The 17510-nt window shown below is 43.4% G+C and overlaps 2 protein-coding genes across 2 annotated transcripts in view; both read right to left on the reverse strand.

Moving 5' to 3' along the window:
• The window catches only part of CENPI (centromere protein I), a 62362-nt gene extending 60254 nt beyond the window's left edge, over positions 1-2108 (reverse strand). The window contains exons 1-2 of the mRNA XM_028095791.2: positions 2052-2108; positions 492-724 (exon numbers count right to left, since the gene is read on the reverse strand). Of these exons, the coding sequence (XP_027951592.1) occupies positions 492-711 (220 nt within the window). The 5' untranslated portion in view covers positions 712-724; positions 2052-2108. The remainder of the gene's footprint in view (positions 1-491; positions 725-2051) is intronic.
• Positions 2109-3774: 1666 nt separating this feature from the next.
• On the reverse strand, positions 3775-15613 carry TMEM35A (transmembrane protein 35A). The gene is made up of 2 exons (XM_028095790.2): positions 15398-15613; positions 3775-5435 (listed from the first exon to the last, which is right to left on the reverse strand). The coding sequence occupies exons 1-2, from the start codon at positions 15515-15517 to the stop codon at positions 5028-5030; spliced, it is 528 nt and encodes a 175-aa protein (XP_027951591.1). The 5' UTR covers positions 15518-15613; the 3' UTR covers positions 3775-5027.
• Between the last annotated feature and the right edge of the window lie 1897 nt (positions 15614-17510).

Here is a 17510-nt window from a genome sequence, read left to right on the forward strand (position 1 = left end):
AAATAGCTCTATGTTAAAAATGTCTTCCCCCAAACCTTTCAAAGCCTTTAAAATTCTAGAATATTTAACAGCAATAGAGCAACAGCACCTTCAGTGAGGACTGAATCATGCCCTGGCATCTCTGCTCTAAACTAACTAAAAGCACTGAACTTAGACTATAAGCAGATTCAATACTAGGACAGTTCCCAAACTCTGCTGCAAATCGGAATCACCCAGAGGAGCCTTTTAAAAATCCTGATGCCCAGCCTGCATTCCATGCCAATAAAATCAGAATGTCTTAGAGTGGATGCCAAGCATCAGGATTTTTAAAGATTCACAGATAACCGCAATGTGTAACAGCATACTGATATTAGGAAGCGCTCAATAAATGCCTATCAAATAAACAAAAGCATGAATGAGCAAAAATATGCTTTCCTTTAAAAATCCTTAAGAAAAAGTCTAGGACATTTTTACAGAAATAGAACTTTCATAAGGAAAATTATCTGTCTTACCTTTCTCAAAGTATCTCACTGCTATTTGCAGAGCATCTTCTCCTTGATCATCAGCATGTCCACAATCGTCCGCTGTATTGTCTTGTCCATGTTTCAAGCTGCGCTTTGAGTCATTCAGGTCCTCTTTTTCTTCCCCAGCCAGATTAGTCTCATAAGTATCACTAACTTGTGAAGTCCTCTTTTGAGCCTGAGAGTCCTTCACTCTCTTTTGAGATGACATTATTGCACATGTTCTACACAGAAACAAGTGTCAAGTTACCATTAAACAAACCATCCCTTTTTACTCCACAAAGACAGGAACCATATCGGCTTTGTATTCCCAACATTTAGTACACAATACCTAGCGTACAAACAGTACACACACACACAAATCCTGACAATGATTCAGGAAACAAAAAGGTTAACTTTCACAGAAGCCCTTGACTTAAACAGGAATAGGGAGAAACAACTCTCCAGGGTAACATTCACCAGTTGAACTGGACTTCTTGTGGGGAAAAAACTGAGTACAAGCAACATAGCAAGTTCTCTTAAAATGGCTCTATCACATAATCAAATCCAAAACTAATCCATCTCCTACATTCAGTCTTACTTTTTCCACTATTTTTCTCCACCCCCCGCCTTGATTTTGCTTTTAATCTTTTATGCTCTCCACTTGGTGAGTGCTAAATTAAAATGGCATAGTTCAAAAGTCAAACTGGTGACCAAACTAAGGATTCTCACAACAGAATCGTTCCCTATTAAGTAATTCATTTATTCAGTAAATAATTGTTGAACATCATCTATATGCAAAGCACAGTTCTACTTACTAGGGATAAAATAAAACAGTCAAGGTCTCTGCTCTCGTGAAACTTATGGGGGTAAGGTGGGAAGGAATGTGAGAGAGGGGAGTGATACCATCTGATTGTTTTAAGACCGTTTTAGCTGCAGTGTGAACAGAATGTGAGGGGTCAAGGAGTGAAAACAGGCGAATTTTTAAAAAAGCCTTCACGAGTCCAGAAGAAATATGACTGTAGTCCGAACCTAGGCCTAAGATAGCGGTGGAAGAGGTAGGAAATGACTGATATGTTTTGGAGACAGACTGGGCAAGGCCGTGATAAAAGAACTGGATGCAGGGAAAAGGAAAGAGAGGAACCCAGAAAGACTTTTAAGTTTTGGCTTCAAATGGGAAAAACTAAGGAAATCGTTGGAATGACCGTTACTCGACCCCACCTCCCTAAGAACATATGAGGCCAGAGCAGGAAAGCGGTACGTCTATCTAACCCACTGGGAGGTTCCGAGTTCTGAGTAGTTTCCTAGGGTCCTAAAAAAGCAGCGCGGGAGAGCAGATTCTAACCCCATCCAGTTGAACCGTCCCATCGCTTCTCAGGAAGCCAGCCCCTCAGACTGCCACAGCAGAGAGCGAATATGGCCACGACCACCGACCCACTGGACAGATTCCTAAGCTGGGGAAAAACCCGACCCCAGCCACACCTTGCAGGAGAATCCTGCTCAGAAATCTGGAGATTCCCTCCGCTCTGAGAGCCCCCATTCTGCGCGGTCTTAAAAGTAAAAGTACCTCACCTAACACACTCCTCAGTCGCAAAGCCTCCGGAATCCCAACGCCGCCTCCCGGATTCAAAAGGGCGAGCCCCGCCCCGCGCATGCGCTTCTGCAGAGATCCAGGCTGCACTAGGCGGAGCAGCGCGCTCTGCTGAAGCCTGATTGGTTGGGTGACACCTCAACGGCGCGAGGAGGCGCGCGCGCGGACGCTGACGCAGACCCAATCCCGAGAACCGCTTGCCCCGCCCGCCCCGGGTAGGGGACCCGCGACTTGTGGGACGTTGCTGCTGGAGCCAGCTGATTGGCTGCCGTTCCCACGGTCCTGATAATGTTCGCATTCGTCATTTTGCGTAAAACTCGACAATTAGTGTCCTGATTCCTGAATTTAACAAGAGTAATTATAGTGATAATTTTGCCCAGATTGACCTGCAAGTGTCGGGACTTTGAATTTATAGGGAAAATATGAACCTTGCTGGACAAGAGACTTAGGTTATTGAGTCTATGACTTCTGAAGCTGTCGCTTTTCCCAGGCGAAGCTCTGGGGTGGGAGGAAAGGACGGCTGGATCTGCCCTTCTTTTACCGAGGGTGGGCATTCATATCTTCCAGGGTTTGCCAAAACCTGGGTCCTAAGCTAGATGTGGCACCTTGCACGTAACCCGCCAGGCCACACGTACCGATTTCTAACTTCGGTGAGTCTTAAGGAAACTGGCTGAAACAGCAGCAAGGGTTTAGTTTGAGATCTGAGCCTAGTCCCTGGTTTAATCTCTTACTAGAGTAGGAATTAAAGAGGAAAGGTAGATTAAATGGCTCTCACTGAGTTTTTGAGGCCAAAACATATCCATAAACTGGGCAAAACTGTAGGAGGGAACTGCAATCTTAGGGAGAAATGAAGAATCAAAGATTAAGTTGATATATTTGGGAAAGACTACACCAGAAATTACTATTTACCACACCTTATATGATTTTCAGAGTACTTTCACGAACTCTTGTTTAATCATGCAGGAGAATTGAGTGATATTTTATCCAGTACATAAACTGCTCTTATCTAGGAAAACTGAAAATTTCTCTAATCATTTTTCATACTCTTAATGATTTCATAGACTCAACTGTGAATTGGAATGGATTTTAAACCTTCAATCCCCTTCTCTTTTGTAGATGATGAAGCTGGGGCTCTGAGTGGTGAAATAACTTGCCTAACATGACAAGTCTGTGGCACTGGAACGTGTGCCACTTTATGGATACACATAGTGAGTGAGAGTCCTTTGTTTCATACACCTGCAATTTTCTCTGAACTCATTCTTCCACCTTCCCTTGGCATCACCTAGTGAAGCAGAACTTCCCAAACCTGAAAATTGTATTGATCCTAATTCTCTGGCTTTCTGTCTTATGTGCTGACGTCACCGAAGTGTGGGGAAACTTAAATGAGATTGAAAAGTTGGTAACCTTGTTAGTATACTAAGTGATTATAGTGTTCCTTCTCTTTCTTCTCCCTCATCCAGAATCAAAAATTAAAGAGCCAGAATTGCTTCATATGACCCTTTCTTCCCATATTTTCATTATCTGTCCAGACAGTTTCCTCCAAATTTCAAAAATTTTTATTTTGAAAGAATGAGAGAAATAAGACAGAGGTATCAATTAACAAGAACAATGACACTGAAGAAAATACAATTATTTGTACTCCCCCCACACACAATGCCCCCACCCCTCTCCCCATCCCTGGCACAATAATGTTAAAACCATCAAAGCACATCTAACAAGGAGAAATAGCAGTATGGAATGAAGAAAGCAAAGTTTCATACTGCTCAATCCAACCAACCCATATCAAATGTCCTTCCCCCTGCTGAACTCCAGCCACCATAACGATAAAGAGGTGTAGAGGAGACAACCACAGGAGTAACTTGGATCTCTGCTTACACTAGCAAAGTTCAGTGAAGAGTCAATAGGAGTAATGAATCTGTCTGGCAGGGAAACCCTGGATACAGCTCTTCTGTCAAGTCTCAGATGATTGAAGAGAACAGCTAGAGTTTGAGATTCACAGACTTCTAACAGGACTAATCCCTGCTCCCTCAACCGCAACAGTAGAGCAGCTGCCGATCAGGTTGGGATTCTCTGCTGAGAATAGTAGGAAGTGAGGCAGCTTTTGGCTTAAGAACCCCCCCAAAAAAGATGTCTGGTAACAAGTTTACTGCTTCAATTTCAAACTGTGAGCAAAGGAGCTTAGTAGGTTGGTTTAGGGCAAAGGCAAGGTAAAACTCCAATTTTATCACTTGAAGAATTAGATTATGTGTTGACTGCATATATCCCTTATTTTAATTAAACTCAATATGGAGTATTTAAAATTTCAACAACTGTTACAGTGGAAGCTAATCAGTATAACTCAGTGTCTCAAATTGAAGGAACTTTCTTCTAAAGTGGTAAATTTAAGTTTTCAACTTAATTTCCCTCATCCCACAGGAATACATCACTTGATTTATACCAGAAGTAAGTAGGATTCTCTCTAGAGGAGGTTTATTTTATTCTGCCCTCACTAGAATCAGTCTATAAAGGGAAGGATACCTCTGCAGGATTAGTTCAAGATCAGAGCCTTCTCCTCGCACCTGTGTGCGTGCACACACACACACACACACACACACATACACAAACACACGCACACGGACAGTAAATACATTTTCCCACACATAATCTTGTGTGGGAAATAGTCACATGCTTGCTGGAGTCCATCTCACAAATACATTTCAACAGTTAGCCGTATACATGTACATGCAGCAAGATGTGAGAGTTGCCCCAAAGTGATTAAAGGTGGTGCACATATGTCTATGTGGGGAGGTCATTTTAGGGTATAGGTGTACACAAGCCAATAGGACCATTAACTTGCAGATTATATTTTTTCCCTTTCCCTCAAGATAAATAAATCAAATGAAAAACACACACTGACATCTTCCTGGGTGTCATGGAGGCAACTGCCTGGAAGGTTCACTTTTTGCACTTCTGCTTTCCTATGACAACTTCATTTTGCCCTGAGGGGCCTTCTCATATAAGGAGGGCTGCTCCTCCGCATTCCCGGCATTCCCTGCTTGCCCTGGCGGTGGCAAGGGCTTCTTCTCAGAAGACCGGTCTTCAGGCTTGCGGGCAATCAGCAGGCGGCAGGTGAGCAGGATTCCAAACACCAGAGCATGGGCGTAGCGTTTGAGAGGATCACCAACTAGTTGATGGAAGAAGAGCACGGCCAACACCAGCAAGAGTAGGAAGAAGTTGGCCACATCTTTGGGACGCCCAGGCACAAGGGTCATGACAATGCCACAGGCCACCTCAAGAGCACCAATACTTTTGCGGAGGAGAATGGAATTGATCCCCATTTTCTTCAGCAGAGGGAGGGCTCGGACATAGCTCTTGTAAGCACGTTTCTAGAGTGAGATACCACAAGGAATGCCACATTAACCATGATTTTAAAATTAGAATGAAAGACACACAAGCAAGGGCCTCCTTCCCCACCATTCCCTTTCTATGTCCCAACCAGGTCCCTTTTTTTTTTTTTTTTTTTTTACTGGGGCCCCTAAATAAAAGCCTTGTAATTAAGATAAGAAAAAAACAAGCAATCTTCTCAGGTCACAGTGAGTTAAACCTTAGTAACAGCAGGGTGCCTGGGTGGCTCAGTTTGTTGAGGGTCTGACACTTGATTTCAGCTCAGGTCATGCATGACTATGGGGCTGGGCTCTGCGTTCAGCATGGAGTCTGCTTGTCCCTCCCCCTCTGCTCCTCCCCCCCACTTGTGCTCTCTTTCTCTCTCTAAAATAAATAGATAAAATCTTTAAAAATAAATAAGACTTGGGCGCCTGGGTGGCTCAGTTGGTTAAGTAACTGCCTTTGGCTCAGGTCATGATCCTGGAGTCCCTGGATCGAGTCCCGCATTGGGCTCCCTGCCCAGCAGGGAGTCTGCTTCTCCCTCTGACCCTCCCCCCTCTCATGTGCTTTCTCTCTCTCATTCTCTCTCTTTCTCTCTCAAATAAATAAATAAAATCTTTAAAAAATAAATAAATAAATAAGACTTAGTAACAGCACCAAAGAGAATTTGGCTTTATAGTTAAAAATTATTTTCTGATTATAAATCATAAACAACACTAAAAGCATTTATAAGAAAATTTATTGGGCCCATAAAGTCTGGTACAGATTAGCCACAACCACATTTTCTAGTGCCTGCCTCGTCCAAACCCAGATGCATACAAATACCAACAAAATCGAAACAAGGCAAGGCACAGTATGATAAAGCCTCACTAATTTGGACTTCCTTAATTTGGAATCTGTGATAATTCAGAAAAAAGCTAGCAGGAGTTTATATTTGTGGAATCTGCAAAAATTAAAAGTGAGTACTAAGTAAATAGAAAAATAAAAATGTGTGCAAATGTTAGCCCCTTATATATCTTTAAAATATAGTAAGATAAAAATCATTCTCATGGTCAGTGAGATAAAGTCCCAGGCCTTTACAAAACACTACTTTGATTAGCCTGGTGCAAGTTCACTAATTTTAATTCAACAAATATGTATTGAACACCTACTATGGATTATGCAATGGAGATAAAAAGGTAAACAAGACAGGGTCAAGAAGCTCTTGATCGAGTTGGGGGAAACAGATACACTAAACACCAGTATAAAGCAACATGGTTAGTGACACATAATAGACGTCTTTACAAGATCTAATTGTAGCCCAAAGGGAGACATCATAGAATAGAGGAGGGAGTCACTGGATATATTACAAAGTAATAAGATTATATTGACCTTAGGGTAATAGATAATCATATTTTTCACTGTATTCAGATTGGCCTGTAGTAAATCGATGAGATTTTATCAAGTGTCTTATTATGTTGGCCCACTGCTTTGTTTTCAGTAAGTACCCATTAATTCATTCAATATTTATTAAGTGCTTCCTTGCGCTAGACACTGTACTAGGTACTTTGGATACAGATGTCAATCATTCAAAGGCCCTGCCTTCCTGAAGCTTGAGTTTATATGAAGACAAATTATGGGTGCTGAACAAAATTATGCAGTAGATACAGTGGAGCCACACCAGAGTGGTCAAGTTTCCCTAGATGGAAACGGAGAAAAGCTAGAGTGGAATATTAAAGGAAGTCCAGGTGTTTGCAAGATCAATAAGGGAAGGGCATTGCAGGCAGAGGAAACTGGATAAGCAAAGGCCCTGAAGCACAAAACAGATTTGGGTGTTTCAAACACCGCCCCAGTTCAGCATAGGTTGGGAGAGGGAGGGGTGAGAGTGAGACATGAGACAGGGGAGATAGATATGAATCATGAATCATGAGAACTATATATGTCCTCTTATATATGTCTATATATGTGTCACTATGAGATCATGGGGAACTATATATGTTGTGTTGTGGAGGTGGATTTTATCCTATAAGCCAGGGGGAGCAACATAATTTGCTTTTGAGGAAGGTCCCTCTGGAAAAAGTGTGGAGGATGGATTGGGAGAGGTATGCCTGGAAGCAAGGAGACCAAGTAAGAGACCTAGAGTAATGACAGTAGAGATATAGGGAAGGGGAATGAGTCAAGGATACCTTTAATGCAAAATCAACAGAATTTAGTGTTATACTGGAAGTGGAACCTGAGGGAAAGGGATAAGTAGAGAAAGATCTCGATCTCTGGCTTGGGTACCCGGGTAGAAGGGTTTTACCATTCTCCAGGTTTGGGCATGCATCTGAAAGAACAGGTTGGGGGTGGGGCAAGGGGTAAGAAGGAGTAAGGGACTCAATTTGGATTTTTTAGTTGAAGTGTCTCTAAGACATCTAAGTGGAGCTGTCTGGTAGGCAGCTCAGTAAGAGAGGTCTGGAATAAAGATATAGAATGGATAGTCATCAGTATCCCAGGTAGAATGTATATGTACAGTGGGAAAAATTGTGTGACAGACATTTAAGAAATGGAAAGAGAAAGATAGTCCACAAAGTAGACAGAAGAGAGTGTGGTCAGAAAAATAGGGGGAAAGCCAAGAGAGACAGGGTAATGGGGGCCAAGGTTTTCAAGAAGAGAATAGTCAAAAGTTCCAGATGCGAGGCAAGTATCATAAGAATCAGGCAAAAAGCCAACTTAACCTCTTAGAAGCATCTGGCACTTAGAATAGTGTTCACACACTCTAGGTTTGGAACAAATGTTAAGTCATTTCTCTCACTTTTGGGTAAGTGAATGCACCTTATTTCATGGATTAATTATCATGAGTGGCACAAGATAATCCTCTATGAGGACTGTTAAAAGACCAATGGTTTAGTGAAAAAAAACAACAACATGGGTTTTGATTCAAACAGACTTGGCTTTAAATCCCATCTCTGTCACTTTCTAGTTGGGTGTCCATAGGCAAATTATTTGACCTCTCTGAGTGTCATTTTCCTGAGCAGGGTTAAGACTAAAATGAAATGAGCCAGGCTACTTGCCTTGAATGCAAAATTTAAGAGGGCACCAGAAACATTTCTTGATTAAGGTAGATAATATCATTAATGAGCAAAATATCAAAGCTTTTACATAAATGCAAGATCCAGCTCTGCACTTATACAACCCTGCTTTATCTCTTCCCAATCCTGGCCCTGTCCGATCCTGTCTTTAAAATTTCACCTCCCCCTAGTCCCTATCCTGTTCCTGAGCATGTAAAGGAAACACAGAGTGTTAGTCATTCTTCCTCCCTCTTCCCATTTTAGGTTAAATCAGGGACTTTCAGAGAAATTTGTAGAGACGTTGACTAGTCCGCAGAGTAAAACTCTGGGCTGAACTGAGCCAGACCCACATGGAGCAGAGCACAGATGAGGGTTAGGGCACCTGGTGGTGGGGAAAAGTGTACCTGTTTCCTCTCACTATTAAACTAGATGCCACCTGCCCACTCTCTCCCCTTCTGCACTCTGGTGACAGTAACAGGGCAACATTAGGGAAGAAAATCTAGACACAAGAGGCTTCCTTAACACTTGTAAGTGAGGACTATTTCTAATTAACAGCACAAAGCTTCCCAAGAGGCAGTTCCTAAACCCTAAATGTAAGCTTTTGACATGATGCACACAGGAGGCAAGATAAGTTTCCCACAGTCAGTTCAGAGCCAAGACTTCCAGATGCTGGCTGAGTGGCTTCTGGAAACGCTCCTTTTTTGGCTAAGGCTAACCACCCATCATTCAAGAATAGATTCTTAACTATACTATAGTGGAATCTGTAGCCTGGGGCCAAATTCCACAGTCTTTAAATCAAGTTCCTAGAACTTGGGTGATTGTTTTTCTTTACATTTGGTGTAACTTCATATTACTTTTTCAGTTGTTTATCTAACTTCTTAAACTACAGCTGTGGCCTCTTTTCTTCCCTTTCCTTTCTCCAGAGGAAACTGCACATGGAAAAGCCATTTCATCAAATCTTTAGTTCAAAGCTGAGTAGGTACGGATAGCATCTATTCCCCAGGACTCCAGACAGGGAATATTTAATTTGTTAGAAATGGGACTAAGCTTGGATGGAGTCTTGACATTATAGGAAGCCCTTTATTCTTTCTCCTGTGGAGTAGGATGGAGACATCAAAAGAATCCTACTATTGCCAGCCGCATCAGTGTTTGGTCTGGGCCACCTCAGTTCTATCAATAGAAGGTTCACATGTCTTGAATCTATAGTAACTAGAGCTCTAAAGACTTAATTGTTCTGATAGTAAGAAAAAAGAGAGTTGACTGAGTCACTCTCCCAAAAGGCTCTCACAATTCACTTTTTAGGTCTGTTTCCCTTCCACTGCAATGACCCAGACCCTGTAAACTTAGTTTCTTTATAGGGCAGGGAAGCAGGGAAGAGGAGTGTTTAGTCAAATGTTTCAAATCCCTTTAATCAAAAGCAATCATCCAACAATATCCTTGGGCTGAGATTCTTAACATAAGCTAAATTTCAATTTGAGTTTTGCCCCTAAGTTGCTTGGAGAAAATTACTAAGCATTTTATTATCTGGGTTTCCTGTTTTTGTAAATTAAATGAACATTTTGGAGATTTAGTAAAAAAAAAAAATCATAGCATCATGGCATCAAACAAGGGCCGCAGGCACACACACACACACACACACACACACACAGACACATACATTTCATTATTAATGAACCATACAATAACGAGAAGTCCATGTGTTTGCAAGCAAGCCACGGTGATTATTTTAATGATAATAGTGGTGAATCAAACCGGTCCTTTTTTATGGTATGAGAAGATATGATTCAGACATGAGTCAAAAGCATATGGAGCCTTTCTTTAGTCATACCTTTTTTCTTTTTGTCATTTACTCTTCACAACACCCCAGGGTCCATGATCTCATATTAATGACATTTATTTGAAGAGCTCAAAACTGTCTAATTACACTTATCTTCAGTTACAATTAATAACTGATCCAAGTCAGCTAACAGGACAAAATGGGAACAGAGACCAAGTGGTTTGGTCCACTTCAGTATACTTATGCCAGTTGGGTAAAAGAAAAAAAAAGGCTAATCTACTGCGAATTCCATCTATATAAAGTTCAAAAACAGGTAAAACTAACCTATATTGTTAGAAGTCAGAAAATAATAACTCTTGGGGAGGTAGTAACTGGAAGGGGCCATGAGGGGGGTTTCTGGGGAGCTGATATTCTGTGTTCTTGATATGGGTGCTGGTTACACAGGAGTATTCTGAAAATTCCTTGAACTGTACATTCATGTTAGATGCACATTTCAGAATGTATGTCACACTTCACTAAAATTTATAGAGAGAAAAAAAAAACTATGAAAGCCAAAGAGGGCACTGACAAAAATACATTTTGGCTAAAATTCTCAGCCTCATTGCTATCTTAGACCATAAAGGCTACATAACTGCTGCAAAGTATACTGATTCCAGTATGATTTCCCTGCATTTTTGTAGGGGGAAAAGCCACATGTGAGTTCTTGATTATTTCTTAAATGCAATAAAAAGCCATCACGTGTTTAATTGCCAAATATCCATGTGAATGATAAACACATTTTAAGCAATTCTACTTCCCACTGTCATATAGTACCTACCTACAGGGGAAGCTGGTAAACCTGGTCCTACTAACCAAACTGGATCCTTCCCAGATTGCATTTGAGGCCCAAAGGTAGCTCTGTAACAAGCATAGCTGTTGGCCACTGAGACCTTAAATGCTCCAATGCCCTGGCATCAGCTCTGATGGAGTTTAGCTTGGGATGGTTGACTGTATGAACTAAGGCAAAGTCACTTCACAACTCACAGGCAGTTTCCTCTCTGAGGGAATGAAAGTACTCTCTCAAAGAGCAGTCTAAGCATCAGTGAATCACTATCTTACCACCTAGCTGGAAAGCAATTAATGGCGGTGATTGGAAGCATAAAAGATTACCTAAGGATGTTAAATAAACTGCCCAAATGTATCTGGAGCGTTTCCCCAGGATTATACAAACTGGACGGCATTTAACTATAGATAAGCCAATCAACCAAATCAACAAAGCTTCCCTCTGAGGGGATGGGAAGAAGCAGGAACTTGCCCTGTTTTCCTTGGGGCCAAAATCCCTTGGCTTCATTGTGACAGGATTTTGGGGTATTTTCTCACCATTCTACATGTGGCCCCTTTTGATTACAGAATGGAACCACTGCTACAAAGAGCTGGATACCAAATTTAGAGCAAGTCAACCTTTTGTATGTTCCCCATCACTGCCCAGAAAACTGCTTAGCAGCATTTGTAAGTGCTGTCTCCCAATTTCAAGTGAATTAATGAAGGCATTTAGTCAAGGGAGTGATCAGTCATGTTGAATTCATGTGGGCTTTAGAGTACTCTATAATGACACCTGCCAAATCTGGAGGAGGTATGGGGTGACATACACCAAATGGGCAATTCGGAGTGACATCTGGAAGTTCTGCATGGAATCCACTGTGTATTAACCGGCAGCAAGTGTGGAGTTTTCAAAATTAGCTAATTGCATAAAGCTCTGTTCACCAGGGCACATGAAAATAGCATCTTGCTCTTCTAAATGCCTGATTTCAATCCCTTAAACTGACCATTCAAATTAGTCAGGAAGCCACTGCATAATGTGGAATCAATTATCACCATCACTTCACCCAGAGCATTTCTTGAACATTTGCTATATGTAAACACTGTACCAGATACTTCCATATATAATCTCAATATTTACAACAACCTTCTAAGGGAAGAATTATTATCCTCATTTTACAGATGAGGAAACTGAGGCAGTAGGAATGTCAGGACTCAAGCACAAACCTATACGACTGAAAGCCTGTGTTCTTTCCATTAACCATTCCTGGCTTCCGCAGTATACAAGAAAGAAGCTAATAGTCATTTGTCTGTTTGGTTTTTAGCAATGATTCTTTATGGAGGGGACAACACCTAAGCATAATGCTAATGGTTTTAGAACAAGAAAAAAAAAAACAGTGGCGGAAAAGAAAAAAACCAAAAATCTAAATTTGAAATTGGTTTCAAAGTAAAAATATGGATTGGTGTAGTTGAGCTGTTATGAAAAGGAAACAAAAATATGCCAGATATTTTCAAGAATCAGTTGCAAGTTCTGACATCCAAAAAGGCAGTTGTAATCATTAATGACTCCTCTACTGAGAATATTCAGTCACGGGCTTGGTTTCTAATCTCTGCTCCCACAACAGCTTACCCTATGATACTGGATCAGTTTGATCCATCAGTAAAATAAGAATAACTAATAAAATGAATTTACCTCACTGATATGTTTTAAAGAACAAATAATCTTTAAACAACAACACTTTGAGATCTTGTAAGAAAAGCTACTGCAGGGAATGCATGACTGTTAATGCAGAGGAATTACTCCTAAATGGAAAACAGAAAATCCCAGATAATCAGCCTATCTGATCTAGAGTTGGGGTCCTACGGGGCCATACCCCCTTCTAAGAGCAAGAAATGGCTCCTGAACTACAGAATCAAGATCCAACCAGAGAACTCTGAAGGGTGGTGACCAGCCAAGACAATGCTCCAATGACTCATTCATTCACTCATCCATTCAACAAATATAAATTGAGCCCCTTCTTTGTACTAGAACTGAATTTTTCCCATTTCCTATGGATTTAAGAATAAAGCTTGGCCAGCCCAGGACTGGTGCCGTAGATCCTGTGCTGAACAGCCATCCCCAGCCTGGGGCCAATGTTCAATGCAGGAGGGGACCCTGGAAAAGGCAATCTGAAAATCCTCCTCAAGCTTCATACTACTGTGAAGTCTACCTCCCAGCTAGACATAGTTCTTCCATGCCCCTGAACACATAAGCACAGAATTGTGTGTACACACACACACACACACACACACGCGCGCGCGCGCGCGCGCATGCACGCACAATGGTTCTATACAGCTGTATTAGCTTATACCTATTTAAATATGTTCCTCTGTGATATGAAATCTTGATATTGGTTTCTTCTGCTTTTCAGTAGACTGCAATAGACAGCTCCACTCCCTAGGAAGAAACCTACTGTAAACCCATTTGTGGCTGGTCCTCCTTGTGAGCTCCTGCCAAGCTGGTAGGAAGATTCCCGGTGACTCCATCTTAGTTGGATTGCCTGCAGAGCCTAACATTGTACTTAGGGTGCAGCGTGGGGTGGGGGGCCTCTAAAACAGCTGAGGAGGGCCTGGGGGCCAGGGAGTATACTGAAGAAGGATACTATGTCCTAAGGAAAAGGAAAAGTCAAAAATACCTAGGGTGCACACACAAACATATTAATACATGTATATATGAAAAGTAAAGAAAAGCAATAGCATATTCATTTACTTGTAATCTAACACTAAACTACTACCACCAAGACAAAAATATAGTGGCATTTCACCTCCACACTGTCCGTCTGCCTTTGGTGGCTTCTGCTACCCCACCTCCCCTCCCCTCCCCAGTGCAGGCTGCCTTGGATACTCATTTTGACCTGATTTCAATTCCATCTGGTCAAACATGCTGGGAGGAGGGGAAGGGAGAAGGAGAAATACATTAGTATTTGCCACTGGGGCTAGACCTAGGCCCTCGAGTCCTGGCCACCCTCCCCCACCCCAGGGTGATCCTGTGGTGAGAGAGACATGGAAAGCACCAGCTCAAACCCTGAGACAGAAGCCAGGGCTGCCTGCAAACATTTTCTGAGCATCTACAATCTGCCAGTCTCCATCTATTTGCAGCTCACGTTGAGGGGCTCTGGAAGGCTCCGCAGTAGGCTCCAGGAGAGCGCTATTTATTCCTGCCAACATGTGGGGCTAGTCCTCCTTGCCTCAGCCCTAACGGGGAGACCCTCTTGCCTCTTTTCTCTCCCTCTTCCTGTTCCTCCCCTAAGCTCCTTTCCTTCTTGACCTTGAGAGCCCAGTAATGGGTTCCCTCCCATTCCTGGCAGTCAGGCAAAGGCAGTGAGAAGCAGGTTCTCTTCAGCTGGGGCGGGGAAATGAAGAGGCAAAGTGACAGGGGGAGAGACGAGAGACCGAAAGTGCTGGAAACATCCCCTGCCATCTCCTCACACTCTACAGCATAGGAACAAGTCCTCTTCACGCCCAACTGGGGAGAGCAGCCCAGCCCCCAGGTTGCAGAGGAAATGTTTTGGCCAGTCACCTTCCGTGATTCCAACTCTGCAGAGGGGAAAACCTGCAGAGGACCTGACCCCGGGCATCCACAGGAGGCAAGGTGGGAATTACGGACCATTTTGCAGGAAAGAAGAGGCAGACTTTGCAGATTAGCCCACAAACAAAACAAAACAAAACAAAACAAAACAAAACACCCAGGTCTCCCTAGAGAGAAGGGGCAGAAGGAGGCGCTCAGTGACCTTTATTTGGGCCAAGACTGCTTTGTCTCAAGGATACAGACACACACGCCCAGGCGGCTAGGGGATCAGCTCTCCGCCAGGGATGAGGAATACCTTTCCCGCCCCTAGGAATCGCTTGTTTTAGTAGCCCGTTCTCCCCCAGATCTTTCCCTCCTTCCCCTTTGTTCTTCCCTAAGATAAATAAACTCTCCAGATTGCTAAACTCTTAGCTCCAAGGGAAGGAATCAGACTTGCAGACTGGTTGCCCGGACTTCGGGTGTGCTAGAAGGAGGGAAGGATTCCTGCCAATGACAGGTGTTACGCAGGTCTCAGCCTTCTGGTTTACTTGGAGGTGGGGTGTACTCGCTGGGCGACCCCTCCCCCAACTGGCATCCAGTGGCTCCAAAACAGTTGCTCCCAGCATAGCCCACAAATGAAATCGCTCTTGTCCAGCTGCTCCTTCGGAGCCGCAAAGTTGTTGGGGAGAAGGTATGGTCCGGGGTGGGGGTAGGGGTTAAGAGGACCGGACCACGGACCGGGAAGGAAAGAAAGGGAGAGGTACTCACAATCCCTTGGGGGTGCGTCCCTCGTCACCCGTTTGCTTCACTTACCATCTCAGTGTAGGCATCCTTGCTGAGCCTGGGGGTCAACTTGATAGTTCCCATGAAAACAAAGAAGAGTCCCAGGGCCACTGAGAGGGCCACGACAGTTATGGTTCTGGGGGATGCCATGGGGTCACCAAGGCAGGTCCCAACTAATCCCTCCGCTGGGCGCACCCCGTCTGTCTAAGGCGCAGGCAGTTAGCACAGAGAGAGCTAGAGGGACGCTGCGGAGGCAGCAGGCAGCTAGAATGACAAAGGGAGGGAGAGGAGGGAGCTCGAGAGAAAAATTGAGAGATCGAGATTCAACCTCTCTCACTACAACAATCTCTGGGTCCTAATGCCCTACGCTTACTCCTGGCCAAAAGCACAGTCTGGTAGTTAAAGACCTAAACTGAGGTGGAAACTTCACATCTTAAAATGGGGGGAAAGTAGGTTATGCTTCGAGGTCAGTCCCTGGGCTGCCTCTGGAAGGAGGAATCAGGGGAGACCTCCTGCCCACCACTTCCCGCCAGGCGCACTTTTCATCTCTATAGACCTCTAGTTATTCACTCCCTTTTTGCAACCTCCCTCCTTCTCTCCCCTTTCCCTTTTCCTCAGTCGAAAGAGCGGTCCTCAGTTTCTTTGTTTCTGCAGTGGGTTAACACTCAAGGATAAAACTGCAAAGTTGTCAGGCTCCATTGCTCCTGAAAAAGGTTTATTTTTCTCTGCCTGGAAAATCTTTAATGGCTCCTATTGCCCAGTTGTTAACTCCAGAGTTTTAGATTTGGCATTTTGACCTCTGCCTCTCTTTGGAAGTTTAAATTCCAATAGCTCCCATGCCTCCCCTCCTCTCCTATCTACCCAGGGCCCCATACAATCTGAGCTTTCCCACCTCCCCTACATTCCCTTTCCCTACTCCATCACTATTCCTTAACAAATTCAACCTTTTCTTCAATGTCATCTCCGCAAAGCCTTTCCTGATCCAGTCCCAGCTGGATATGGCTTCTCCCTCCTCTGATTTCCTGAAATAATAACCAATATCTGTTTACTAAGTTTACTAAGTGCTAAACAACCACCCTTTACTTGTATTAACTCATTATCTTTACAGCAACACTGTGAGCTAGGTATGAGCTCCCAATTTATGGATGGACCGTTGAGGCACAGGGAAATAAGTAACTTGCCCAAGAGTACATGCTGGTAAGTGGGGGAGAGCCAGAATTCAAACCTAGGCCGTCTTTTTTTTTTAAGATTTTATTTATTTGACAGAGAGAGACACAACGAGAGAGGGAACACAAGCAGGGGAGTGGGAGAGGGAGAAGCAGGCTTCCCGCTGAGCAGGGAGCCTGATGCGGGGCTCCATCCCAGGACCCTGGGATCATGACCTGAGCCGAAGGCAGATGCTTAACGACTGAGCCACCCAGGCGCCCCCAAACCTAGGCAGTCTTAACCTGGGTTAAGAGCCCAGGTTCTTGGGCACCTGGGTGACTCAGTCTTTGGGCGGGTGCCTTCAGCTCGGGTAGTGATCCAACGGTCCTGCCTCGGGACCCCTGCTCAGTGGAAGGCCTGCTTCTCCCTCTCCCTCTGCCACTCCCCCTGCTTGGGCTCTCTCTCTGTCAGATAAAGAAATGAAATCTTAAAAAAAAAAAAGAGCCCAGGTTCTTAACCATTGCTCTATTGCCTCTCCATATACTTCATACTCTGCATCATAAGTATGGCACTGATCTGATTCTGCTTTGCACTTTAACTACACACACACACACCCACACACCTTTTTGATGAGGCAGTGTTCATTGAGGTAATAGTGTGGAGTCAGGTCCAGAGGTCCAGGCTTTAAATGCTGGCTCTGCCACTAACTCTGGGAACTTGTCACTTAACTTCTCCAAGCCTCCACTTCCACATTTATAAAATGTCTATGAAAATTCCGCCTCAAAAGTTTGTTGTAAGAATTCAATATAAGTAAATTGCCTAGCACAGTGTCTAACGTATAATGATGTAGTTCCCTTTTTGCTTCTTTTGTCTTCCTAATCCACCCCACAGTTAGTGTAGCTTATAAGCATTTCAAAGGTAGGAACAACTTCTGTATATCCCCCATAGTACCTAGAACAATATCTTTTGTGCACCAGATCCTAACAAATTTTCCTTG

Source organism: Eumetopias jubatus, unplaced genomic scaffold (genome assembly GCF_037043125.1).
Source record: "Eumetopias jubatus isolate StellerSeaLion01/CBP00866 unplaced genomic scaffold, mEumJub1_p1.0 scaffold_11, whole genome shotgun sequence".
In the NCBI taxonomy this organism is placed as follows: Eukaryota; Metazoa; Chordata; class Mammalia; order Carnivora; family Otariidae; genus Eumetopias; species Eumetopias jubatus.